This window comes from Agelaius phoeniceus, chromosome 24, assembly GCF_051311805.1.
Source record: "Agelaius phoeniceus isolate bAgePho1 chromosome 24, bAgePho1.hap1, whole genome shotgun sequence".
Taxonomy (NCBI): Eukaryota; Metazoa; Chordata; class Aves; order Passeriformes; family Icteridae; genus Agelaius; species Agelaius phoeniceus.
Window position 1 is genome coordinate 1,564,826 of NC_135288.1, and position 27,336 is coordinate 1,592,161.

At 49.9% G+C, this 27,336-nt stretch overlaps 1 protein-coding gene across 6 annotated transcripts in view; it reads left to right on the forward strand.

The window, feature by feature from the left end:
* The window catches only part of UBR4 (ubiquitin protein ligase E3 component n-recognin 4), a 94,416-nt gene that overhangs the window by 38,580 nt on the left and 28,500 nt on the right, over positions 1-27,336 (forward strand). For 3 of the 6 annotated variants that reach the window (XM_077190368.1, XM_077190369.1, XM_054647800.2), the window contains 30 exons: positions 33-96; positions 514-648; positions 964-1,138; positions 1,356-1,493; positions 1,927-2,048; positions 2,610-2,721; positions 3,261-3,391; positions 3,525-3,702; positions 3,883-3,987; positions 4,461-4,616; positions 6,614-6,782; positions 7,584-7,680; positions 8,076-8,183; positions 8,668-8,784; positions 10,470-10,679; positions 11,382-11,531; positions 12,166-12,393; positions 12,482-12,560; positions 13,250-13,492; positions 14,369-14,537; positions 15,036-15,180; positions 15,866-15,951; positions 16,431-16,518; positions 17,111-17,304; positions 18,376-18,615; positions 21,963-22,101; positions 23,035-23,160; positions 23,310-23,438; positions 24,804-25,147; positions 26,583-26,673. In XM_077190368.1, the coding sequence (XP_077046483.1) occupies positions 33-96; positions 514-648; positions 964-1,138; positions 1,356-1,493; positions 1,927-2,048; positions 2,610-2,721; positions 3,261-3,391; positions 3,525-3,702; positions 3,883-3,987; positions 4,461-4,616; positions 6,614-6,782; positions 7,584-7,680; positions 8,076-8,183; positions 8,668-8,784; positions 10,470-10,679; positions 11,382-11,531; positions 12,166-12,393; positions 12,482-12,560; positions 13,250-13,492; positions 14,369-14,537; positions 15,036-15,180; positions 15,866-15,951; positions 16,431-16,518; positions 17,111-17,304; positions 18,376-18,615; positions 21,963-22,101; positions 23,035-23,160; positions 23,310-23,438; positions 24,804-25,147; positions 26,583-26,673 (4,468 nt within the window). The remainder of the gene's footprint in view (positions 1-32; positions 97-513; positions 649-963; positions 1,139-1,355; positions 1,494-1,926; positions 2,049-2,609; positions 2,722-3,260; positions 3,392-3,524; positions 3,703-3,882; positions 3,988-4,460; positions 4,617-6,613; positions 6,783-7,583; positions 7,681-8,075; positions 8,184-8,667; positions 8,785-10,469; positions 10,680-11,381; positions 11,532-12,165; positions 12,394-12,481; positions 12,561-13,249; positions 13,493-14,368; positions 14,538-15,035; positions 15,181-15,865; positions 15,952-16,430; positions 16,519-17,110; positions 17,305-18,375; positions 18,616-21,962; positions 22,102-23,034; positions 23,161-23,309; positions 23,439-24,803; positions 25,148-26,582; positions 26,674-27,336) is intronic. The other 3 variants (XM_054647799.2, XM_077190371.1, XM_077190370.1) reach the window with 2 other exon arrangements.

The following is a 27,336-nucleotide window of genomic DNA, read 5'->3' on the forward strand; positions in this document are numbered from 1 at the left end:
GTACTCAAGCCTGCTTTCCTCTCTCCCTCCAGGCTAGTTGTGAGTTCTTTAGAAGCGCTGGAAAGCTGCTTTGCTGTGGGACCAGTCAACGAGAAGGCAAGTAACTTTCTGAATACATTCCTGAGCTTTGGAGCCGGGGGAGGAGGGGCCAGCTCAGCACTACCTCCTGCAGCCCCGGGGGCCTGATAGGAGCAGAGCCGCATCCCTTTTGCTCAGAGCACTGATCTGAAAGTTGCCTTAGCCAAAAGCGTTTGAAACTAGTTTAGAATGACAATTGGCATTTGCATTTAGCGCTGGTGGGCTTTTTGTGCTTCGGAGTGACCTCGTTTACAGAAACAGCAGGGTGGGAGCCCATAAATCTCAAAAGGACTTTTCTTGTGGAGACATGTGAAGTGTTCCCTAAATGTCAATAGTAAATGGAGGGAGGCTATCAAAAGGGTATTGAGGGAAGGGAGCTGTAGGTACACTGAGTGATGGTAAATATACTGAATAATGGGGTTTGTTTGTTCTTAGGAGAAGAATAAGATTGCAGCTCAGGAACTGGCTACAGTGCTGCTGTCCATGCCAGCCCCTTCCAGCGTGCAGCAGCAGACCAAGAGCCTGCTGGCCAGCCTGCACACCAGCCGTTCAGCCTACCACAACCACAAGGTACTGCCCAGGGCATGGATTTGGGGCTCCTGGAGCCTGCCAGGTCATGGCTGAGGTGCAGCAGAGCCCTAGAGAGCCCTTCCTCCACACAGCACAATCCTCTTGTCTCATCTCCCTTTAGCTCCTGCTGCCTGCCCTGCTGGCTGCTGTGTTTCACCAGGGTTGTGTGATTCTGTGACCTTTTAGCATTGGTTGCCCTTCCTTAGATGAGGAGTGCTGGATTTCCCCAGGATCTGTCCTGTGGTTGTACTTCAGCTGCTTTCTCATGCTGCAATCAGTTGTTTTTCTTTGCCTGTGTTATCTCTCACTCTACAGGATCAAGCACTGCTAAGCAAAGCCATTCAATATTTGACTTCCTCAACCAAAGAAGGAAAGGACCTCGATCCTGAGGTGTTCCAGAGGCTGGTCATCACTGCTAGGTCCATTGCTATTATGAGACCCAACAATCTGGTCCACTACACAGAATCAAAGCTGCCACAGCTGGAAACAGGTAGATAAGTCTGTAATTTTCTCTAAGTTTCTGTTGTGATAATTGAAGCTGTGCTGGGGTGTTGGGTTCAGAGTGGCAGAGACTGTATTTGACACATTTGCTAGGTGTGTGATATCCTGCTGATGAGAACATCAAAGCCATTCCAAATAAACTTGGTGTTACCCTCATTAAGGTTTTCCCCTGCACGTTTCTGAGAGGTGTTTTTTAATCTGTGCAGAGAGTGAAGAAGGGCAGGAGGCCCAGAAACACGTGGAAGGAGAGGGCTGCACCTTCATTACCCAGCTGGTGAACCACTTCTGGAAGCTCCATGCATCAAAACCCAAAAACGCCTTCCTGGCCCCTGCCTGCCTGCCAGGTGGGAGAGCTCTTCCTTTGCTATTGGCAAGCCTGTGGCTTCTGAAGGGGCCTATTTTAAGTTTGTAAGCAGAGAACATGACTTTCCAATGCTGGTGTTGCACTGAGGGCTTTGTGATGTGGGGCTGCAGATTCTGCTTCAAAGCTTTTGTTCAGGGACACGTGTATTGTGCCAGGAAGAAGGGACTGATGATTGATTTACCCACATTTGTCTTTGTGGGTGCTGTTAGAGGATATTCAGTGGTGCTGGTGTATGGAGTTCACAATATTCCATCAGACAGACAAGACTGGCTCAGTCTGGATTGAAAATCAATGTATTTGTGCTGTTAACATTGTGCCTTGAAGTCTGCAAACAAAAGATGCTTCCTGCAGTGCCTCACTCTGTGCTGAAATACAGAGAGAGCTGATTTCAGTCCTGCTTTTATTCCTGCTAGGTCTCACTCACGTTGAAGCCACAGTCAATGCTTTGGTGGATATTATCCATGGATACTGCACGTGTGAGCTGGACTGTATCCATACTGCATCCAAGATCTACATGCAGATGTTACTTTGCCCAGTATGTCACCTTGTTCTTCTCTGCCTCAGCCTCCAGTTGCACCAGGGGAGGTTTAGGTTGGGCATCTGGAAAGATTTCTTTGTGGAAGGCGTGTTCCAGCCTGCCACAGGCTGCCCAGAGCCGTGGTTGAGTCCCCACCCCTGGAGGGATTTAAAAATGTGGATGTGCCACTTGGGGACATGGGTTAGGGGGATTGGCAGTGTTGGGTTTATGGTTGGGCTTGATCTCAGAGGGCTTTTTCAACCTAAATGCTTCTATGATTCTATAGTGGGGAAAAAATTAAATGTGGGCAGAATGCAAATACATAGTACAGACACAAAATACAGCCAAAACCACCCAGCCAGAAGTGAATGGAGGAGAATTCTCCCTCTCCTTGTGTTCTGGTAATGTTTGTCATGTGCTGCATGTGGAATTACAAGTGTTGCTTTGTGGGAGGTGACTCATGTCCTACATGAACCATGACTGACGAGAGTCACAAGTGCATTTTTAGCCATCATCCCAAATGCTGTGAAAAAGGACTTAGAGCAGAAGGAGTGTCATGATGAACTGTTCCCCCTGCAGGACCCAGCAGTGAGCTTTTCCTGCAAGCAAGCTTTGATCAGGGTGCTGAGACCCCGGAACAAGCGGCGCCACGTGACCCTGCCATCGTCCCCCCGCAGCAACACCCCCATGGGTACGCCAGGGCAGCCCTGCTTCAGCCAGCATGGCCTTCTTGACTGGTCACAAAGGACAGGGAAATAAACTGGTCTGGTTAGAAACTGAGACTAAAAACCACTAAATCAGCCTTTTTCCTTTCTTTTGCTCTCCCTTGCCCCCTAAACCCCTTTTTATTTAGTAAACTCTCACCTTTTGGTTGATATTTTGGGATTCACAAAGGAGATCTCTCTGAGATACTCCCCTTTCAGTGACAGGGAAATCTGATCATTCTATCTAGAGAGTAGTAATCTAGAGTTATATTTCTATGCATGTTTTCAGGTTCTAATAAATCAGTCAAAGATGTGTGCAGGTCAAAATTATCAGAGCTGTATCCAAGAGAGGTTTCTCAGTATTGAAGCAAATTGTCAGGAGGTGTCAGGAGTCAAGTTGACACCAAGTAGGTGTCAGGAGTCTCTTGGTAACTGAGGGCAGTTTGGGTTTTTTCCCAGCATTAGCAGCCTGGTTTGGGATGGTATGAGGAGCTGTGCATTTATGAACTCCTGCTTTGCCACTCAGGAGATAAGGATGATGATGATGACGACGATGCAGAAGACAAGCTGCAGAGCTCTGGGATAGCAAATGGAGAGCACATCCGACAGGAGAGCCAGGAGCAGAGCGAGGTGGATCACGGGGACTTTGAGATGGTGGTGAGTCCAGAGCTTCTCCTTGGAGCCCTTGAAGTGTGCCAGGACTTGAGTTAATTTAGTTCTGATGAACCTTGCAGTGCTCCCTTAGTGATGGTGGTCTGGGGAAAGCTCTCACTGTGCTTCCTCTCCATAGTCCGAATCCATGGTTCTGGAGACTTCTGAGAACGTGAATAATGGGAATCCTTCTCCTCTGGAGGCTCTCCTGGCTGGAGCAGAGGGATTCCCTCCGATGCTGGATATCCCTCCAGATGCAGATGATGAGACAATGGTGGAGTTGGCTATTGCCCTGAGCCTGCAACAAGATCAGCAAGGTCAGATGTGGGCACTGTTGGCAGGCAAAAAGGGAATGGAAACTGGGAAAGAAATGAGGCAAAGCTGTTGGTGTCATCACCAGTGAAGCAAAGATAGCAGAACTATGAAATGTACAGAAAATGTCAGAGTTAACTTATTCTCTCAAAGAAGGATGCTCATAAGTTGTTGTCTGCTTGCAGGGAGCAGCAGCAGTGCCCTTGGGCTGCAGAGCTTGGGACTGTCAGGCCAAGCTCCCAGCTCCTCCTCTCTCGATGCTGGAACACTCTCGGACACAACAGCATCAGGTAACTGTTCACTGCAAGGCAGCTTCTTTTTCACATTCTGACCTAAGTAATGCCTTAAAATTGGTCTGCAAATACGGTTTGGAAGAGTCAGTTATTACTATTGGCTTCTTGTATATTTGAGAGTGTACTTACAGCTTTTTCCTGCTTTGATTGACTCTCACTGTAGACTTCTGAGGAAGTTATTTCCTCTCCTTAACTAAAGCAGACAAAACAAAGCATGTGCTGTATTTCCCTTGCATTTATAAACAACCAGACGTGGTTCTTTAAGTAACTGTGCATGCCTGTATATTTGACAGAGAAGCTTTCCTCTTGGGATATCTCCCCTGCACTGCTTTAACTCTCCTGCTGCTCACCCCAAGCTCCCTTTCCCTTTGGAGCCATCCCCAAACCCCAAACCCAGTCCCTGCAGCCTTTCCCTGGTAGCGAGAGCGTCGTTTGCAGTTGTTCCCAGGCAGTGTTTTTACTTGTAACAGCTCTCTTTATTCTCTTAGCTCCAGCCTCTGACGACGAGGGCAGCACGGCGGCCACGGACGGCTCCACGCTGCGGACGTCACCTGCAGAGCACGGGGGCAGCGTGGGCTCGGAGAGCGGCGGCAGCGCCGTGGACTCGGTGGCCGGGGAGCACAGTGGTGAGTGAGCCCTGCTGCAGCCCTATTGCAGCCCTATTGCAGCCCTGCTGCAGCCCTATTGCAGCCCTATTGCAGCCCTATTGCAGCCCTGCTGCAGCCCTATTGCAGCCCTGCTGCAGCCCTATTGCAGCCCTATTGCAGCCCTGCTGCAGCCCTGCTGCAGCCCTATTGCAGCCCTATTGCAGCCCTGCTGCGGCCCTATTGCAGCCCTATTGCAGCCCTGCTGCAGCCCTATTGCAGCCCTGCTGCAGCCCTATTGCAGCCCTATTGCAGCCCTATTGCAGCCCTGCTGCAGCCCTATTGCAGCCCTGCTGCAGCCCTATTGCAGCCCTATTGCAGCCCTGCTGCAGCCCTATTGCAGCCCTGCTGCACCCTTCCTGCTTCACCCCCTGCTGCTCCCCTGCTGCATCTCTGCTCCTTCCCTGCTTCATCCCCTGCTGCACCTGTGCTCCTTCCCTGCACTCCCTCCTATACCCCTGCTGCACCCCCTGCTCCCTCCCTGCTGCAGCCCCTGCTGCACCCCTGCTCCTTCCCTGCTCTTTCCCTGCTGCACCCCTTCCTGCACTGCTGCTGCACCCCCTGCTCCCTCCCTGCTGCCACAGCCTTGCCCACCATGGGAGCGTGTGGGTGATCCCTGACACAGAGAGAATCTCAGTTCCCAGTGGTTGCTGCCATCTGTCATTTCGTGGGTTTTGCCCCAGTGCCCACAGATGGGATGTTGTCTGCCTTTTGTGATGGGATGTTGTCTGCCTTTTGTGGTTCTCTGCAAGTGTGGAATCTGCAGCAGATTTTGCTGGGCTGTAATAAGAGAATCATTGAATCCCAGAATGGTTTGTGTGGGAAGGGACCTTAAAGATCATCCTGTACTGACCCCAAGGCAGGGACACTTTCCACAATCCCAGCTTGCTCCAAGCCCTGTCCAACCTGGCCTTGGACACTTGCAGGGATCAGGCAGCCCCAGGTTCTCTGGGCAGCCTGTGCCAGGCTTCATCACCCTCTGAGTAAAGAATTTCTCCCTAATATCTCATCTAATCCTGCCCTTGTTCAGCTTAAAGCCACTGCCCCTGGTCCTGTCACTCTATGCCCATATAACAGGTCCCTCTCCCTGCTTTTCATAAGTACCATGAGTACCCAGTACTCTAAAAGGTATGGGAGGCCACAGCAAGGTCTCCCCAGAGCCCTTGCCTCTCAGAATGCCTAGAGCAAGACTGAGACAATTCACTATGCTGCTGGTTAAGTTTGAATGAGATAGGATTAATTACTCTCTTTTTAGTTTGGGACTGATAGCCAGGTAAAATAATCACAGACTCTTACTAAAAAAATTATCTGATTGCCCACTCTGCCCATCCAAGCATTGTCTGACTGAGTTTGAATTACTGCTGTGGGACCAGTTCAGTTTGGGCTACAAAGATGAGGGTGGCAAAGAAAAGATTTCTACAAAAGCATCTTCATCCTCTCTGTGGCTTTCAGAAGAGAACCAAAGCCAGCATCTCCTTTGAACCACGATTCATTCCAAAGAATGTTGAGTTGCTGAGGGTGTGTTTCCCCGCTGAGTTGCTGAGGGTGTGTTTCCCTGTTGGGTTGCTGACGTTTTGTGTGTTTCCCTGTTGAGGTGCTGATGTTTTGTGTGTTTCCCTGTTGGGTTGCTGATGTTTTGTGTGTTTCCCTGTTGAGGTGCTGATGTTTTGTGTGTTTCCCTGTTGGGTTGCTGATGTTTTGTGTGTTTCCCTGTTGGGTTGCTGATGTTTTGTGTGTTTCCCTGTTGGGTTGCTGATGTTTTGTGTGTTTCCCTGTTGAGGTGCTGATGTTTTGTGTGTTTCCCTGTTGGGTTGCTGACGTTTTGTGTGTTTCCCTGTTGAGGTGCTGATGTTTTGTGTGTTTCCCCGTTGGGTTGCTGATGTTTTGTGTGTTTCCCTGTTGAGTTGCTGATGTTTTGTGTGTTTCCCTGTTGAGGTGCTGATGTTTTGTGTGTTTCCCTGCCCTCCTGTCCTCCCCAGTGTCCGGCCGGAGCAGCGCCTACGGGGACACGGCGGCCGAGGGCCACGCGGCGGGGCCGGGCAGCGTCAGCTCCAGCACGGGAGCCATCAGCACCACCACGGGCCAGCAGGAGGGAGAGGGCTCCGAGGGGGAAGGGGAGGCAGAGGGGGACGTCCACACCAGCAACAGGCAAGAGACTTTGTTTTCTCCTGAGGAAGAACAGCTGTGCTCTGGGGGATGGTTGCAGAGGAGGGGGCTGCAGTGCCAGGAGTGGGATTTGTGACTGCTGGGTAACCAAAGTGGAAAGTCAGAAACACAGACTAGAGCCAACTGCCATTGCAAAATCATGGAGTGTCCTGAGGTGCAAGGGACCCACAAATGTCATCCAGTCCAACCCCTGGCCCTGCACAGACATCCCAACAATCCCAGCCTCTGCATCCCAATGTTGTCCAAACGCTCCTGGAGCTCTGGCAAGGCTCAGGGCTGTGCCTGTTCTGTGGGGAGCCTGGGCAGAGCACCCTCTGTGCAATCATCATGTGGTGTGATAAACACACCCAGTGTGTGTCCCACAAAACTGCTGCCTCTAGGAAGTGATGAAAAAATGCTGCATGAGTCTAGTTAACATGGAATCACTGAAATCTTGGGAGCCTGTGAAATTCACTGTTAGGACAAAAGCATGTGGAAGTGTCCTTTGGGAATATGGGCACTTTTCATTCTGTGGGAGCAGGTGCTCAGTCCCTTCTCCAGAGCTGAGGATGTTCCCATGCAGTTGCAGTCCCCAGGTGGCCAGGCCTGGGCAGTGGGGCGCCATTGTCAGGGGTGCTCTGCATCTTTGGCTTCACTCCCCTGTGAAGTCTGAGCAAGTCCTGTCCTCCCTGAGAGGATTTGATGGCTTAGGGTTTCTGGGGCAGATTGCAGTGCTCTCCTGGAGACCCTGCTGGGTGTGGTGTGTTCTGGGCTGTGTCTGATTGCTGATTACTGAATCCCCAGGCTGCACATGGTCAGGCTGATGCTGCTGGAGAGGCTGCTGCAGAACCTCCCCCAGCTGAGGAACGTGGGGGGGGTCCGGGCCATCCCTTACATGCAGGTGAGTGAGGAGGGCTCAGAGTTAAGCCCAAATCAAACAGTTCAGTCACTGATTTCTATTTGCATTGCTTTTCTCCTTCCTGCCCAGTCACAGTGTGAGTCCATCTGTTGCAAAGCATTCCTTACCCACAGGTTTTTGCTGGACTTGTGCCCTTTCTCAGTGTGACTTTACAGCTGACTGAGGAGCCTGAGGGCTCCAATCCTTGAGCTCCACTGTGTTTGGGAAGGTCTTGTGGGTTTATGCTGAATGTTCATATTAGGATGTGAGGCACAGGCTGGATTTGGGAAAGAACACATATAAATCAAGATAAAATCAGTGCTGTTTTGTGAAAGATAAATAGTTATCTTGATAATGTGGAACCTGCCCTCTAATAATTCTCTGAGTGCTTTTCCCAGGTTATTCTGATGCTCACAACAGACCTGGATGGGGAGGATGAGAAAGACAAGGGAGCTTTGGATAACCTTCTGTCCCAGCTGATTGCAGAGCTGGGCATGGACAAAAAGGTAAAGTGCAGTGTGGGCTCATGCTCTGAATTTGCTCCTTCTAGATAGGGTATTTTTTTCCTTGGAGGAATTAAATGCTTGGGAATCACAGAAACATTGCTGTGTGGATGTGGTCAGGCAGTTTATTCCTCTTGCCTCCTTTCATGTAAGGTAGAAAATGACATGAGTGGGACTCCCACTGTTTCCTGGGTCTGACATCCACAAGTGAGCCAGAATGAAAATTTGTTTTGCTGGAATTAAACTCTGAGAAGAGCATGATCAGTAAATGCATGATTGACATATGTAGCTGTTTATTTGTGTGGGACTGTTCTCTGGCAGCCAGGCCACTGCCTACCCTTCTGTTGAGGCATTTGTGCTGCTTTTTTCAGTCTTACTCTTTGAGCTTAAATTAGAAATGCTTCCTGAGGATCAGAGCACTGAACTTGAGAGGCTTGGGACACTGCTCAGCTCTGGATTGAGCAGCAGGATGTGTCTTTTCCTGCAGGATGTGTCCAAGAAGAACGAGCGCTCCCCTGTGAACGAGGTGCACCTGGTGGTGATGAGGCTGCTCAGTGTCTTCATGTCCAGGACCAAGTCAGGATCCAAGACTTCCATTTGTGAGGTACATTCTCCAAATTGCTTTGTTTTGATTTTGATTTTCTCCCCCTTTACTCAGCTCTCACAAGATCCCACCTGGAGCACTGCTCACAATTCTGGGGTTCTCAACATGAGAACTCATGGAATTGTTGGAGCAAGTGCAGAGGAGGCCGTGGAGGGCACTGGAGCACCTCCCCTATGGAGACAGGCTGGGAGAGTTGGGAATGCTCAGCCTGGAGAAGAGAAGGTTGTGTGGAGACCCCACAACACCTTCCAGGGTCTGAAGGGGCTACAGGAAAGCCAGAAGGAGACTTTTCATCAGGAGCTGGAGTGACAGGACAAGGGGGAAAGGGTCAGACTGAAAGAGGGAAAATTTAGATCAAATATTGGGAAGAAATCCTTCCCTGTAAGGGTGGAGATTGCCCAGAGAAGCTGTGGCTGCCCCTGGATCCCTGCAAGTGTCTAAGGCCAGGCTGGACAGGGCTTGGAGCCATGTGGGACAGTGGAAGGTGTCCCTGCCCATGGCAGAGGGTGGAATAGGATGAACTTAGAGGTCCCTTTCCACCCAAACCATTCTGGGATTCCATGATGTGCTTGGGGGGCTTTTGTTCATCAAAAACAAAGCTGCTAACTGAAATAACAGGTGTAAAACTGAAACATCCTTGAGAGTGCTTTGGAAAAATTTATAGGGAGCCTGTAGTGTTACTGAGCTCTTGTGGAAAAAGAGTTCTGAAAGTAGGGCTGGAGGAAGCAGCCGTGTAAAGACAATTGGATGCTCTTGTTTTGTGCATGGTTCCAGACTGAGCTCAGGGCAGCACATTAATGATGGTACTTAAAACGGTCTGGCAGATTTTCCCCTTGCATCTCACCAGTGCTGAAGGGGTTAAAGAGGATTTGTAATGTGATTATTGGAAAGCAATATGCTGCTGTGTCAACGTAAAAGTCGCTAAGAGGATTCCTTAGATATTTGTTGCTAAAAGGTGCAGTAATAAGGCATAAAAAGCAGTATGTGTGGTGGGAAGGAGATTAATAAAAAAGCATAGAGGTTAAAAAATTTAGTCTGAACTGCATCAAATTTTAATGAGCTTATGAGCTGTGGGGTTTGTTTGGATTTACAGGGCTGCTTTAATAGTTTTATTTACAGTAGCTTTTTCTCCAGCCTTTGTTACTCACTTGAGCTTCCCACAGAAATCAAAGCTCCTCGTCTTGCAGAATGCAGGTGGAGCAATACCTGGGTGGAGCAGAGCCTGTGAGCGGCAGCTGCAACAGGGACTCTTTCTCTACCAGGATTCACGCCCAGCTGGCCAAATCCCAGATAAACAAATAGAAATCCCAACTTAAAAACAAAAAAAAAGAAAAGAAGGGGGGAAAAAAGAAGGGAAGAAAGCCCTAGTCGTCTAATCCACAGCAGAGTGGCCTCTGGCACATGTGTCGAGGGGAGATTAGACTTAAGAGGAGATTTTATTTGTTTTCCTTTACTAAGCACTTGTTCAAAAGAGTCTCTGTAAATATTTGAGTTGCTTTTCATAAACACAAAATAAACCAAAAAACCCCAACCTCAAACAAACCCCAAACTTAAAAGCTGCCTGCAAAGTTTCATCCAGACCTGCTCTCTTGCCCACACGTCAGCAGCTGCTCAGGGCTGCCCCAGCTCTCCCCACTGCAGGTTCCCAGGTGTGTTCCTGATCCAGCTCCTTCCCTGTGTTCCAGGCTTCCTCCCTGATCTCCAGTGCCACAGCAGCTGCCCTGCTGAGCTCTGGTGCTGTTGATTACTGTCTGCACGTGCTCAAGTCCCTGCTGGAGTACTGGAAGAGCCAGCAGAACGATGAGGAGCCTGTGGCCACCAGCCAGCTGCTGAAGCCTCACACCACCTCCTCTCCCCCTGACATGAGCCCCTTCTTCCTCCGCCAGTACGTGAAGGTGAGTCCTGCCCTGTGCTGGCAGCTGTGCAGGGCCTGCACTGAGGGGAGGCTGCACAGAGCTGGGAAAGCAGCCCTGCACCAGGAGTTTGCCCTGAGAAGACCAACCAAAATCCATCTTGTAGAACAAAGTTACAACTGGGAGTGCTCTGAGTTCTCACAGGGCAGCCCAACTCCTCTCCCATCTCTCCCTGCATCCCTTGGTGCACTCCTAACCCAGGAGTTCTGTGCAGCTGTTCCTGGAGGAATTGTTCATCATCCTGAAGGGAAGCTGCTCCAGCCCATGACTCCCTGTGCTTGGCAGGCAGAATTCCTGAACTTAGGATACCAAGGAAGTGGAGTGGTGGATGGGAATTTCCACAGTAATTCCCAGGCTTGTTCCACTGCTGTGGTGCCATTATGCCATGGTTTGGTGTTTGTACAGGTGCAGTTCAAAAAGCCTGATTAAATGTAAGAATGTCTCCTAAGCTGAAAGCTCCTGAGTTGAACTGCTTTATTACTCCAGACTAGCTTAGGGCATCCTCACAGCTGCCATCCAGTTCAAGGCCTTGTGCAGGTTCTTATTCCATCATTTGGGAACATTCTTTGGGCTGCAAAGGGGCAGAAATCCCTTGTTTTTAAAAAATCAGCAAAAGCACCCTGTCATTCATCATGGCACCACACAGGGTGTGCTCAGAGCCTGAGGGATTTCTCTTGCTGCCAGGGTCATGCTGCAGATGTTTTTGAGGCCTACACTCAGCTCCTGACAGAGATGGTGCTGCGCCTGCCCTACCAGATCAAGAAGATTGCAGACACCAACTCCCGCATCCCCCCACCCATCTTTGATCACTCCTGGTTCTACTTTTTGTCTGAGGTAAGCAAGAACGTGATACACCTGCAGATTTCCACAAGAAAACTCCAATAATGATTTCTTTCATGGGAGAGATGAGCTTTTGCAGAGCTGATCTCAGCTCCATCTTGTATTTTTAATCCTCTTGAAAGAAGGTGAACTGTTGGCTTTGTGCATTCCTGTTGAACAGGAATCTGTAGGAAAACATACATGAAAAATGAGGTTGCTGTTATTTCTTGAAACTCAGTGGTTGCTGCCACAAAGCTTAGGGAGAAAACCTGCTGTGAGATGGAAAAATGTAACATCATGCTCAGCTGTTGGTACTTGGGCCTTAAAGAAGAAACCAGGGAGATATTTGGTGTTTGTGTTCTCAGTTTGCTTCCTGCTTTACATAACAAGTTATCTTACATTTACACAAGTATGAGTTAGGATTTCTTAATTAGCCTTGGTTGGGTGTTTATTTGAGGTTGGAGATGACAAGAGATGGTTTCCAGCAAGTGGTGCAGTGCTGCTGTGCAGTGTCTATTCTGCCTGGGACTTACAGAATTAAAGCTGGGTGAAGGCATCTCCCATCTGTTTACCTTTTGGAAGAAAGCCCTCCTTTTTGGTGGTCAGTGTGTCCCTGGTGAGCTCACTGTGCCCTGGCTTCCCCCTGCAGTACCTGATGATCCAGCAGACGCCGTTCGTGCGCCGCCAGGTGCGCAAGCTGCTGCTGTTCATCTGCGGCTCCAAGGACAAGTACCGGCAGCTGCGGGACCTGCACACGCTGGACTCGCACGTGCGCGGCATCAAGAAGCTCCTGGAGGAGCAGGGCATCTTCCTGAGGGCCAGTGTGGTGACAGCCAGCTCAGGCTCTGCCCTGCAGTATGACACCCTGATCTCCCTGGTACGGGCAGCAGCAGGGACAGGGCCTTGGGGTGGTGTTGGTGGGACAGGAGCTGATGTGCTCTGATCCCATCCCTTTGTGCCTGCAGATGGAACATTTGAAGGCTTGTGCAGAGATTGCCACACAGAGAACGGTGAACTGGCAGAAATTCTGCATCAAGGATGACTGTGAGTTCTGTCTCACAGGGTTTGGGGGAGCAGTGGTGTCATGGTTGGGATTGAGATGGCTCACATGGGGAAGCTCAGCACAGATGAGGGTTTTGATAGGACTGAACTGTTTCCAGTACTCATTATCCCAGTGCCCTAATTGCATCTGGTCCTTGGCTAAAGAGCAGAATGTGGTGTAATGGATAACTTAGAGGAACAGGAGATCTGTGTTCTCTTGCCTGTGCTGCCATTGTGCCAGAGAGTAATTTGGGATGAGCCACTGTACCTGGTGTACCCCAGTGTTAGGCTTCCATGGTCCAGGGACAGGACAGTTCTGGGAGCTTGGTTCTTGTGTACAAAAGCTTTTGGTTTAGGCTGGGTTTTTTTTTTTTCTTTTTTGTTTCTTTCTTTTCTTTTTTAATTCAGGCTTTAGTGGCATGGAGCTGTGTCAGGGCAGGGTTAGGTTATTAATATCAGGGAAAGGTTCTTCCCCAGAGGGTGCTGGCACTGCCCAGGCTCCCCAGGGGATGGGCACAGCCCTGAGGCTGCCAGAGCTCCAGGAGCATTTGGACAATGCTCCCAGGGATGCCCAGGGTGGGATTGTTGGTGTGTCTGTGCAGGACCTGGGTTGGGTTCAACTCTGTGGGCCTTTTCCAGCTCAGGATATTCCATGATTGTGTGATTCAAACATTTTCCCCTTTCCTCCACAGCGGTTCTCTATTTCCTGCTCCAAGTCAGCTTCCTGGTAGACGAAGGAGTGTCCCCAGTTCTCCTGCAGCTGTTGTCTTGTGCTCTGTGTGGCAGCAAAGTGCTGTCTGTGGCTTCATCCTCTGGAGCTTCCAGCACCTCTTCCAGCTCTGCTCCTGCAGCATCAGGCTCCGGGCAGGCGGCAGCGCAGAGCAAATCCTCCACCAAAAAGAGCAAGAAGGAGGAAAAGGAGAAGGAGCGAGAGGGTGAGGGGCAGCTGGGCCCTGTCCTGTGGTTTTAGGGAGCAAGTCTGCTCCTCACAGCCTTTCTTACTTTGTTCAGAAAGAGCTGGATAATAAATTCTGCTGTTGGGAAAGGGTCATGGCTCGTGGCAGGGCACCCACAGCCACAATCAGGGGAGAGGAGCAGCTTTCCCATGTGCAGAGGGGACTCAGGTGAAGCAGTGTGTCCTGGGAGTTGGGCTGAAGCCACGTGCTGAGAACATCCCAAACCCACTGTGTTTATTGCCTTGAGTGGGTTTGAAGTTGTCTAATGGTGTTACCTAATCTAGTGATGAAGCAGCTTCCACTTAACTTGCCTGTCCTGGGTTGTAGGAGGCTGAAAGGCTCATGAGGATTAAAACAAATCCTGGGGATGCACACCCAGTTAGCTGTGCTCTGCAGTGATTGTGTTCAGACTTGTTTCCTCTGGCTGCCTTGGAAGCTCTGCTGGAGCCAGGGCTGCTGCTTAATGAATATCCACAGTCCTGGGAAAGTAATTAAGCTTCCCTATAAAAGTCACGGGCATAAATTCTCTCTTGGCTTTTCTTCAAGGAGCCGCTTTGGCTTTCACCATCAGATGGTTCTCTGTGAGTCTTTTCATTGCCTCATGGTCAGTCCTTTCTTTTTATCAGGATGTGTAGCACATTTCTCACGTCCTCACTGGCAAGTTTTCCTGCAGTTTTTTTCCTGTTAGTCAGGAGTGCTGGGTTATAGCTTTGAAAAAGACAGGAATATTAAACTTTCTTGTTACCTGAAACATTATCATTTGTCCCCATTATCCTGACTCTTTGAAAGAGGAGAGTGGCCTGCCTGTGAGGTGCTGCATTTATCTTCCCCCTAAAGCCTTCCCTGTGTCCCTAGGTGAGGGTTCAGGCAGCCAGGAGGACCAGCTGTGCACGGCCCTGGTGAACCAGCTGAACAAGTTTGCTGACAAGGAGACCCTCATCCAGTTCCTGCGCTGCTTCCTGCTGGAATCCAACTCCTCCTCAGTGAGGTGGCAGGCCCACTGCCTGGCCCTGCACATCTACAGGTGAGCCTGGGGCTGCCCCAGGGCCAGAGCCTCTCCCTGAAGGATGCTGGAGCCTGCAGGTGTTGGGCCCCTCTGGAATTGCCCTCGTGCTTTGCAGTTACTGGGGCTGGAGGTGGAAGTTGTGACCCATGATCAATCTCAGTTGTCACCTGCAAGGAGCACTTTATTTCTGCCTGCAAAATCTGACCCCTGTCATGACCAGGAGCAGGTGTTTGTGGGCAAAGTGAATTTCTGGGGCAGATCCCAGACTCCCACCATGAAAAGTTGGGAGCTGTGTGGGGAAAGGAGTGCTTTAGGGGGCTGGACTCCTTCAGAGCTCTGTTCAGTTGTTGCAGGACAGCTGCTTTTGTTTTGGAGTGCTGGAAAACAGATGGGTTCAAGGGATGGTGGGATTTAGCTCTGTGAGCTCTGCAAGATGATGGTTTCCCACTTTGGTGGACTGGAGCTTATGTTCTCCTTCTGCACAAGAGCCCTGATTGTCTGTAATCCACCCAACAGGAACTCCAACAAGTCCCAGCAGGAGTTACTGCTGGATCTCATGTGGTCCATCTGGCCAGAGCTCCCAGCCTATGGAAGAAAGGCTGCCCAGTTTGTAGATCTCCTGGGATACTTCTCCCTGAAAACACAACAGACTGAGAAAAAGGTACAGTGACATTGTAGAAGGGAGGCACAGCATCCCAGGTGCTCATTTATGATACAGCTGGCACAGATTTTCTGTCACAAGAGCTTCTGCTGGAAATTTTTCATCTTATTAGAACTTCAATGTTAAAAAAAAAGCAGAACCCTAAAGAATTTGGAAGTGTGGGTTTTTGTTTTATTGTTTTGGGGGTAAAATTGTGCTGGTGAGTTTTTTATTTATTGAGAAAAATATCTCTTTCCAACAGGAGGCTTTTGTGGATCTGGCAGCTCCAGTTTATAGATTTTTGATATTGCAACTCCTAGAAATCTTTTGTAACCATGATTTTTGAACAATGGAAGTTGTGGCCTCTTGTAGGGGATCAGTGGGATTGAGAACAAATAATTTAGACCCATTGGTACTTGCATGAGTATGTTTAAAGAGTGGGGATTGCTGTACAAATCTTGGCAGGCATTTTCAGGGATTGACTGACAAACAGCACTTACTGTGTAAATTTACACAGCTTTACTGTGTAAATCTCAAATTTTAGGATCAGTTACAGTCCTGGGTAATGATTTAAACACGTAAATTCCTGTGGGTGTGGTGTGTACTCCTTTTGGGGCACCTGGAACACCACAAGATGAGGATGTTTGTGTCTGTGTAGCAATAAAAGCATTGTTTTGAAGACTGACTTTGCCTGGTTTTATTTCAGCTGAAGGAATATTCCCAAAAGGCCGTGGAGATCCTCCGGACCCAAAACCACATTCTCACCAACCACCCCAACTCCAACATCTACAAGTGAGTCTTTGTGCCTTTGATCCAGGTCATGCAGGGCTTTCCAGCTCAGCTCCATCCATGGGGGGGACCCAGGGAAGGTGGTGGGGATGGGCCCTGCTGAGGTTTGTGCCTGCTGGGCTTGGGAGAGCAGCAGAATCCTTTCTGCCAGATGCACACCTGACATTGTGCCCTGCCAGCAGAGCTTGGCTTCAGCTCTTCTGCTTTCACTGTCAGTAAATGTTATAAAATCTTATGCCCAGCTGGAGAAAAGAGATTTGCAGTTTTGAGTGTTAATGTTCTTGGTCCCACCTTGGCCATTGATAATTACAATAAAAGTGCTTAGTTAAAAGCTGTTATTTCCAGTGTGATTTACATTGTAACAGTTCTGTTACACACTGGGACTGGGAAATGGGGGAAATTAAAGTGATTCTGGTTGCATGGCCTGGGTTTAGAGCAGCAAATGCTCAAGTCCATTTGTGAGTGTTGTTCCCTCATTCCAGCACATTGTCTGGGCTCGTGGAATTTGATGGCTACTACCTGGAGAGTGATCCTTGCCTTGTCTGCAACAACCCTGAGGTGCCTTTCTGTGTAAGTAACCCTGGAATCACACAGCCATGGAATATCCTGGGTTGGAAGGGGCCCACAAGGATCAAATCCAGCCCTGGCTTTGCACAAACATCCCTACAATCCCACCCTGGGCATCCGTGAGAGTGGTGTCCAAATGCTCCTGGAGCTTTGGCAGCCTCAGGGCTGTGCCCATCCCCTGGGGAGCCTGGGCAGTGCCAACACCCTCTGGGGGAAGAACCTTGCCCTGATATCCAGCCTAAACCCTCCTGCCACAGCTCCAGCTGCTCTGCATGGCACCAGCACTAACTGCAGATATTAAATCCTTTCCAGTGGTGGGGATGATCCCAACCCTTTCCAGGTGTGGTTTGCTGTGCCCCTGAGGTTTTGGGGTGCCCTCAGACAGGCAGTGTGTCCTTGCTTTGTCTCCCCAGTAGAGCAGGGATCCCAGTCCTGGGTTTGCTGTGCCCCTGAGGTTTTGGGGTGCCCTCAGACAGGCAGTGTGTCCTTGCTCTGTCTCCCCAGTAGAGCAGGGATCCCAGTCCTGGGTTTGCTGTGCCCCTGAGGTTTTGGGGTGCCCTCAGACAGGCAGTGTGTCCTTGCTCTGTCTCCCCAGTACATCAAGCTCTCGTCCATCAAAGTGGACACACGCTACACGACCACACAGCAGGTGGTGAAGCTCATTGGCAGCCACACCATCAGCAAGGTGACAGTGAAGATTGGGGACCTGAAACGAACCAAGATGGTGAGAACCATCAACCTCTACTACAACAACAGGACCGTGCAGGCCATCGTGGAGCTGAAGAACAAGTATGTTCATCAAGTTTTGTGTGCAGTCTCTGAATCAGATTCGTTCCCTTGGCTTCTTGTTTTTCCCCAAGGTTCCTCCTTAGACTATTACTCATCACTCTCAGCCCACATTGGGTGGGATTGTTCTGAATCCCCTACAGTTGTTGAAGCAAAGATCCAGATTTCCTCTGAAGCTTGAAGAATGTCTATAAAATTTGTGGATTCTGATTTTGTCCAGGCTCGCTTTTAAGCACCTGACTTAATTGTGTGGGAACCAGCAGTAATACTGAGAGCACTTCATGGGTAGTTTGACTCCAAAAGGGATTTGGACTTTGCAGCATGTCCAGGAATGCTGAAAGCATTAACATTGTTTCTTTGAAGCCACAGAGTAGAATTAAAATTAGAAGTTGGATGGTCTCACTCTCAGCTCTGCTTTACCTACCAGAAATGGCTCCTTTTCAACACACTGCTCAGTCTGGAGCCAGTCCTGCTTATGTGCTTCCCCTTCTTACTTCTTGAGATGTTCTCACCAGAATCAGATCTCTTTGGCTTAGGGATTAATCTGTGCCCGCTGCTTATTGCTTATTTGAAGTCTTAATCCTCTGTGACATCACAAGTGGCTGCTGTGGAGAGGATTATGATGTCACAAAGAGAGGATTCTGACTTCAGGTTGAGAATAAGCAGTGGGAGCAGATGAGATCTTTAAGAAATAAATATCCTGTTTTCATGCAAATGTCCTTACTAATAAAAAAATGGAGGTGAAAATCCCTAGAAAATGTCTGTAGAATTAAAGTTTTTCCATGAGGCATCAACAGCTCTTTAATCCCAAACAGTCTCTCTCTATGAAGAGGATAAAGGCTTAAAATGTATTTCTGGCTACATATCATGTCAATACAGAAGCTAAGGAAACGAATCCTAGAACTGCTCTCCATTCATCCCACTTAAAGGAGATTTGGAGCCGAGACGGTTGCATTTTGCTTTTCCTCACACGTGGGTGGGGAGGGACCTTCCCTCTGGAAAACCTTCCTTTCCTTTCTCTTTTTTTCCTTTCCCTTCCTTTCCTTTGGTTCCCTTCCCTTCCCCCTCGTGCAGGCCGGCTCGCTGGCACAAGGCCAAGAAGGTGCAGCTGACGCCGGGGCAGACGGAGGTGAAGATCGATCTGCCCCTGCCCATCGTGGCCTCCAACCTGATGATCGAGTTCGCCGACTTCTACGAGAACTACCAGGCATCCACCGAGACCCTGCAGTGCCCGCGCTGCAGCGCCTCGGTGCCCGCCAACCCCGGCGTGTGCGGCAACTGCGGCGAGAACGTCTACCAGTGCCACAAGTGCAGGTCAGGGTGTCACTGTGTGTCACTGAGTGTCACTGAGTGTCACTGAGTGTGTCCCCAGAGTCACTGTGTGTGTCCCCAGAACGTCTACCAGTGCCACAAGTGCAGGTCAGGGTCACTGTGTCACTGTGTGTGTGCCCAGAACGTCTACCAGTGCCACAAGTGCAGGTCTGTGTGTCACTGTGTCACTGAGTGTCACTGTGTCACTGTGTGTCACTGTGTGTGTCCCCAGAGTCACTGTGTGTGTCCCCAGAACGTCTACCAGTGCCACAAGTGCAGGTCTGTGTGTCACTGAGTGTCACTGAGTGTCACTGTGTGTCACTGTGTGTGTGCCCAGAACGTCTACCAGTGCCACAAGTGCAGGTCTGTGTGTCACTGTGTCACTGTGTGTCACTGAGTGTCACTGTGTGTGCCCCCAGAACGTCTACCAGTGCCACAAGTGCAGGTCTGTGTGTCACTGAGTGTCACTGTGTGTCACTGTGTGTGTCCCCAGAGTCACTGTGTGTGTCCCCAGAACGTCTACCAGTGCCACAAGTGCAGGTCTGTGTGTCACTGAGTGTCACTGTGTCACTGTGTGTGTCCCCAGAACGTCTACCAGTGCCACAAGTGCAGGTCAGGGTCACTGAGTGTCACTGTGTGTCACTGTGTGTGTCCCCAGAACGTCTACCAGTGCCACAAGTGCAGGTCTGTGTGTCACTGAGTGTCACTGTGTGTCACTGTGTGTGTCCCCAGAACGTCTACCAGTGCCACAAGTGCAGGTCTGTGTGTCACTGTGTGTCACTGTGTGTGCCCCCAGAACGTCTACCAGTGCCACAAGTGCAGGTCAGGGTCACTGTGTCACTGTGTGTGTGCCCAGTGTCACTGTGTGTGCCCCCAGAACGTCTACCAGTGCCACAAGTGCAGGTCAGGGTGTCACTGAGTGTCACTGAGTGTCACTGAGTGTCACTGTGTGTGCCCCCAGAACGTCTACCAGTGCCACAAGTGCAGGTCAGGGTCACTGTGTCACTGTGTGTCACTGAGTGTCACTGTGTGTGTGCCTCCAGAACGCCTACCAGTGCCACAAGTGCAGGTCAGGGTCACTGTGTGTGTCCCCAGAGTCACTGTGTGTGTCCCCAGGGTCACTGTGTGTGTCCCCAGAGCGTCTACCAGTGCCACAAGTGCAGGTCAGGGTGTCACTGTGTCACTGAGTGTCACTGTGTCACTGAGTGTGTCCCCAGAGTCACTGTGTGTGTCCCCAGAACGTCTACCAGTGCCACAAGTGCAGGTCTGTGTGTCACTGAGTGTCACTGTGTGTCACTGTGTGTGTGCCCACAGCGTCTACCAGTGCCACAAGTGCAGGTCAGGGTGTCACTGAGTGTCACTGAGTGTCACTGTGTGTCACTGTGTGTGCCCCCAGAACGCCTACCAGTGCCACAAGTGCAGGTCAGGGTGTCACTGTGTGTGTCCCCAGAGTCACTGTGTGTGTCCCCAGAGCGTCTACCAGTGCCACAAGTGCAGGTTAGGGTCACTGAGTGTCACTGAGTGTCACTGTGTCACTGTGTGTGTCCCCAGAGCGTCTACCAGTGCCACAAGTGCAGGTCAGGGTCACTGTGTGTGTCCCCAGAGTCACTGTGTGTGTCCCCAGAACATCTACCAGTACAAGTGCAGGTCAGGGTCACTGAGTGTCACTGAGTGTCACTGAGTGTCACTGTGTCACTGTGTGTGTCCCCAGAGTCACTGTGTGTGTCCCCAGAACGTCTACCAGTGCCACAAGTGCAGGTCTGTGTGTCACTGAGTGTCACTGTGTCACTGTGTCACTGTGTGTGCCCCCAGAACGTCTACCAGTACCACAAGTGCAGGTCTGTGTGTCACTGAGTGTCACTGAGTGTGTCCCCAGAGCGTCTACCAGTGCCACAAGTGCAGGTCAGGGTCACTGAGTGTCACTGAGTGTCACTGTGTCACTGTGTGTGTGCCCAGAGCGTCTACCATTGCCACAAGTGCAGGTCTGTGGGTCACTGTGTCACTGTGTGTGCCCCCAGAGTCACTGTGTGTGCCCAGAACGGCTACCAGTGCCACAAGTGCAGGTCTGTGTGTCACTGAGTGTCACTGTGTCACTGTGTGTGCCCCCACTGTCACTGTGTGTGTGCCCCCAGAACGTCTACCAGTGCCACAAGTGCAGGTCAGGGTCACTGAGTGTCACTGTGTGTGCCCCCAGTGTCACTGTGTGTCCCCAGTGTCCCCAGAACATGTAACAGTGCCACAAGTGCAGTCTGTGGGTGTCCCCAGTGTCACTGTGGGTGTCCCCAGAGTCTCTGTGTCCCCAGAACATCTACCAGTGCCCCAAGTGCAGCTCTGTGGGTGTCACTGTGTGTCCCTCGTGTGTAGCAGTGCCCCAAGTGCAGGTGTGAGTGTCCCCCAGAGCCCTCCCGGGTGCCCCACACCCCCTGCCATGGAAATCCCCCTTTCTGCTTAATACAAGCACACAATCAAATTAGTGGGGAAGTATAAAACAGGCTTACAGGGATTTAATGTAATGCAGGCTAACAAAGGGAGCCTGGGAGCACAATTCTCAGCCAGCTGAAGTTTCACATCCAGCCCTGGAAGTTCACAGCACAGAATTCCCCAGAGCAGGTTATTTTTGGCCTGCCTGGGCTGGAGGCTGGAGTTCAGCTGGGGGATTGCAGGGCTTCCCCCAGGATCCCTGGCTGGGCTGGACACACAGTTCTATTCATGGCTTTTGTTGTGCTCTCCTCATTCAGAGCAGGCTCAGGGGTAATTTACTGTGTGCTATTCACACTTCTACCACAGCCTTAGAAATCCTTCTCTTTTGTCACTTTTGTCTCCTTATCTGGTATCTCTTTCCCCTTATTGTTGTCCCTATTCCTCTCTAATTCCCATGGGATTTGAGGTGTTTTGCAGGCTCTTTCCTGGTGATTGCTGGTGTGTGGAAAGGTTTCCACATCCCTTCTGGAGCTCTGGGAGCTATAAATCAGTTCTGTCTGCTGCCCTGCTCTGCAGTGGGGAGAAGTGCAGTCAATCCCAGTGCAAAGGCCAAACCCTACAAACCAGAACAGTTCCTTCACCTGTGTTCTCCTAAAGGACACAGTGCCCCAGCCTGACTGGGAATTACTGTCATTAGAGTGGAATTGTTAGGAACAATTTCTCTTCCTGCTTTTTCCAGCCAGAACGTGGCACTGCTGGGAGAACTTTGTTTGTTGCCTGATCTGTAGGTTTTGATTCTCAAGTATTTCCCTTCCCCAGGGCAGTCTGGTCACCGAGGGGTTTTAAGTCACCCATCTCTTTTACTTGAGCCTGTCCAGTTGGTTCCATTGCCTTGAGCTGCAGGTTTTGAGCTGCTGCTTTCCTTGCAGATCCATCAATTATGATGAGAAGGATCCCTTCCTGTGCAATGCCTGTGGCTTCTGTAAATACGCCCGCTTCGACTTCATGCTCTACGCCAAGCCCTGCTGCGCCGTGGACCCCATCGAGAACGAGGAGGATCGCAAGAAGGTGGGGCTGGCAGGAGCTCCTGGGGCTCTGGGCCACTGTGGGCACTGCAGGGCCCCATCCCCTGTCAAAATCAGGGCTCCATCCCCTGTCAAAATCAGGGCTCCATCCCCTGTCAAAATCAGGGCCCCATCCTCTGTCAAAATCAGGGCTCCAGCCCCTGTCAAAATCAGGGCTCCATCCCCTGTCAAAATCAGGGCCCCATCCTCTGTCAAAATCAGGGCTCCATCCCCTGTCAAAATCAGGGCTCCATCCCCAGTCAAAATCAGGGCTCCATCTCCAGTCAAAATCAGGGCTCCATCCCCTGTCAAAATCAGGGCCCCATCCTCTGTCAAAATCAGGGCTCCATCCCCTGTCAAAATCAGGGCTCCATCCCCTGTCAAAATCAGGGCTCCATCTCTAGTCAAAATCAGGGCTCCATCTCCAGTCAAAATCAGGGCTCCATCCCCTGTCAAAATCAGGGCCCCATCCCCTGTCAAAATCAGGGCTCCATCCCCTGTCAAAATCAGGCTTCCTTCAAGGCTCCTCACTGACCGATGCATTCTGGGTTTGTGTCTTGCTCCACCAGACAAGTAATTCTTCAAAAGGCATCATTGAGTGCCTCACAAATGAACTGACTGCATCTCCTTGCCTTGCTGTAGAAGGGGATGGATTTGGGTTATTCTGTTGGCTTCCCATCCCACCTGAGGAGCCCCTGCTAATGAACAAAGAGCCCTGTGCACTCTGTGTCCTGTCCCAAAGGATCAGTGTGCTCAGTGTAGTGTCACAGGGTGTGCTCATTAGTGTCACCACAGTGCTTCTCAGGGCAGAACCAGGCTGCAGGGTCACAATTTAGTGATTTCACCCCCCCAAAGAAAAGCAAAAGAGAAGATTTGGAGCTTGGTGGTAGTGGTTCTGAAAAGGAAATACGAGTTTCCTTTCCTTTTCCCTGGGCAGGCAGTGACAAACATCAACACTCTGCTGGACAAGGCTGACAGGGTGTATCACCAGCTGATGGGACACCGGCCACAGCTGGAGAGCCTCCTGTGCAAAGTGAACGAGGCAGCCCCTGAGAAGCCCCAGGTGAGCAGGGCCAGGTGCAGCTGGCACAGAGCTCAGGCTGGGCACAGCTGGCCTTGGCTGTGCCCAAGGCAGTCCTTGCCTCAGGTGCTGCTCTGCTGTTGTTATTTTTGTGATTGCCTCCCTTTGTGATTCCTCTTTGCTTGTCCCAGGATGAGTCTGGCAGCAGTGGAGGGATCAGTTCTACCTCAGCCAGTGTGAACAGGTACATCCTGCAGTTGGCCCAGGAGTACTGTGGGGACTGCAAGAACTCCTTCGATGAACTTTCCAAAATCATCCAGGTACAACGTGCTTTGGTTTGGATTTGGGCCAGGTGTTTATTAGGGAAAAAAACCCAAGATGTTGCCATTCTTCATTTAATGATATCATTAACAGCAGGTGATCAGCTGCATATTTTCAGGGAAATAATAATAATTTCTAAAAGCTATGTGTTAATTACTGAATTTTCAGCTAGCTTGTGAAACTGGTTTTCTCAGCAGCTACATCATGAAGAGCAGGAGACTGAACAGATGGTTAATTAAAGAGAATTGAATTTTTGCATGTATCCAAGTGTTTGAAAACACACCAGTCTGAAGGGTGACCTACAGAAGTGTTTTATAAATTAAATATGTTTATTTGTGCTCCACAAGTCACATAAACACTGGAAAACCTGCTACATCGTGAATGTCCTTTTGGCTGTGATATTTAAGCATATTAAATATATTTGGCTCTTTCTATAAAGAATAAATTACTCTGACTTACTCTGACAGTATTCATAGTAATTAATACTACAGATTTGTCACATTTCCAGTGTTACATTGCATGTAGTTTAAACAGCAGGGAGGATAAAGTGATAAAGTTCTGGAATGGTCACCTGGGGAGGTGGTGGAGTCCCCATCCCTGGATGTGTTTAACAAAGCCTGGATGGGGTATTGGGTGTCTGGGTTTAGTTGAGGTGCTGGGGCTGGGTTGGACTCCATGATCTTAAAGGTCTCTTCCAACCTGGTGATTCTGTGAATTCTGTGGTAAATTAGAGTTAGGCTGATATTCCACATGGATTTCCCAAGTCTGCTGTTGCCATGAAGGATTTCAAGTTTGGAAACACTTGGTTAAAAATGTCAGGAAAATAATCCACAAACACCAGCGGTTTATGTCCAAAAAGGAGACAGAGGAGTCCTTTTTGGCTTTATTTGAATAAAGGGAGAGGCCATGGAGCATTCCCCTGGGGTCCCTCCAGTTTTTGGAGGATGCAGCCTCCCTTTTATCCCAATTTCCCAGCCACATTTCCCTTCTCTCTTTCCCCATTGGCTGAGGTACTTGAGAGGTACAGACTTCCCAGAATGCCTGATACCAGAGATTTCCCTCTAGTGTATAACCCTCCCTTTTAATTTTTAATTCTTATGGGATTTAGGGGGTTTCCCCATTGTTTTCAACATCCAATTTCATTGGATAAAGTTTATTTGTAAAAGCAAATATCTTTTTTCCAATCAGTGGCATCCTTCTCGTTGTTTCTTTGATTTCTCAGTGCTGGTTTTATCTACCAGCTTGCTTGTAAAGACAAATCCCGCGTTCCTCTCCAAAACATTTCTCCCCGAAATACTCAGTGAAGATGACCTGTGTCTGGGATGGCATTGTGCTGGCTCACAGTTGCTCCTGTGTGTTCCCAGAAAGTGTTTGCCTCTCGGAAGGAGCTGCTGGAGTACGACTTGCAGCAGCGCGAGGCGGCCACCAAGTCCTCGCGGAGCTCGGCGCTGCCCACGTTCACGGCCAGCCAGTACCGGGCCCTGTCCGTGCTGGGCTGCGGCCACACCTCGTCCACCAAGTGCTACGGCTGCGCCTCGGCCGTCACCGAGCACTGCATCACCCTGCTGCGGGCCCTGGCCACCAACGGCGCCATCCGCCACATCCTGGTGGCACAGGGCCTCATCCGGGAGCTCTTCGACTACAACCTGCGCCGGGGCGCGGCCGCCATGCGCGAGGAGGTGCGGCAGCTCATGTGCCTCCTGACCAGGTGAGAGCTGCTCTGGGGAGCATCGTCCTGGGAGTGGTGCCTGAGGGCCTCAGCTTTTGGGTTTTCTATGTATTTGTGACCCTCCAGTTCTTCAGTGTAGAACCCCAAACCCCACACACAGTGCCAGCTGCTGTTCTCCCACACAGCAATTCCTCCCCAGGCCTGGCAGGCAAGGACACCTCACTGCCTCATATATTCATTTAATATATTTATTATTATTTGTTTTTGTAACTTGTAATATAACCCTGCAGTTCTTTAGTGTAGAACCCCAAACCCCACATGCAGTGCCAGCTGCTGTTCTCCCACACAGCAATTCCTCTCCAGGCCTGGCAGGCAAGGATGTGACCGTGTCACAGGGGTTTGAGGATGAGGGGAGAGATGAGGATCTGACTCCATGTTTCAGCAGGCTTGATTTATTATTTTATGATATATATTATATTTAAACTATACTAAAAGAACAGAAGAAAGGATTTCATCACAAAGCCAGCTAAGAATAGAAAGAATGATAACAAAAGTTTCTGTCTCGGACAGAGAGTCCAAGCCAGCTGACTGAGATTGGCCATTAATTAGAAACAACCACATGAGCCCAATCCCAGATGCACCTGTTGCACTCCACAGCAGCAGATAACCATTGGTTACATTTTGTTCCTGAGGCCTCTCAGCTTCTCAGGAGGAAAAATCCTAAGGAAAGGATTTTTCATGAAATGTGTCTGTGACACAAGGACACCTCACTGCCTCAGCATTTCATAGATTCATTTAATACATTTTTTATTATTTGTATTTGCAATTTGTAATTTGTAATATAATCCTGGGTTCTTCAGTGTGTAACTCCAAACCGCACAGGCAGTGCCAGCTGCTGCTCTCCCGTTTGGGGCAGACACAACAATTCCTCTCCAGGCCTGGCAGTCAAGGACACCTCACTGCCTCAGGCCCCCAGAGATTCAACAAAAGGGAGCTGGGGGAGCAAACTTGGGGTGAATGGCTTCATTAGCTGAAGCTGTAATTGGAGGATGAACCCCCAACATGCAAATGGACCAAAGTTAATCAAAGTGTGAAAACCCGTGAGCCGTGGTCCAGTTTTGGGTGCAGCTCCTGGGGGGCTTCATCTGCCCAAGATGTACCTGAGGGCCCTTCAGTAAATACTTTTTATTCCCTTAATTTTGTCTGGCCTCTATTTTAGGGTAGTCCCAAAAAGGCATCAGGAAAGGCCCCTCAGGAGGGGAAAGCCTCATAGGGAGTTACCTTAGAATCACAAAGTGGTCTGGGTTGGAAGGGACCTCAGAGTCCCACCCCTGCCATGGGTCTGTTGTGCACCAGCAAAGTGTAACCCCCACCTCGCTGTGCACTTGTTACCAGCTGAGCTGAAATCCTAGGAGCTTTTGGCATTTAGTACAAGCAGAGCATAACAGTGTTGTCTTTTTCCTCCTGGAATCAGGGACAATCCAGAGGCCACACAGCAAATGAATGATTTAATCATTGGGAAGGTTTCTGCAGCTCTGAAGGGACACAGGGCAAATCCAGACTTGGTGAGAGACTCCAGTGTTTTCCTATTTCTTTGTTCTGCCCCTCTGCATTGCTGGTGTATTCTAATCATTGCATCTTCTCTCTTATGGTCTGTTTGTAAGAAAAAAGTTTGAGTTTCGATAGGAAATTGTGGGGGCACCAGTCGTTGGTTTTTCTGGGTCTGGATTAAGTCTTGAGACAGTAGTTCATGTTGGGACTCAAGTGTTTATGATTTCTTATCAGTAAAACAGTCTCACTACTGTGAGTTTGGCAGCTTTTCATTAGAAAGCACAAAACGGCCAACAATCTCTTGTTCCAAGGTCTTCTATGACTAAATTATCCAATTAAGAGCTGACACCTGGATTATTTTCCCTTTTAACCCAATAACTGATCCCAAAGAGCCCCCAATGCAGACTTTTCTGCCCAATTACAAAATGCCACCCAAACCCATGGAGAAGGAGGAAGAAGAAGCATGAAGAGGAAACCCAGGACAGCACCCTGTGCCCTCCATCTTGCTTCCATCCACAACACACTAAAAATCCCCAAACATCAATTTCTCACCCAGTGATCCACCTGCACTGCTCTCTAGAATCTATTTCACACTTTTGTGGATTCCAGTCTATCTTGAAGTCTGGGAAACTTTCTCCATGGATGAGGGTCAGAGTCAGTGCTGCCCTGGGGGTCAG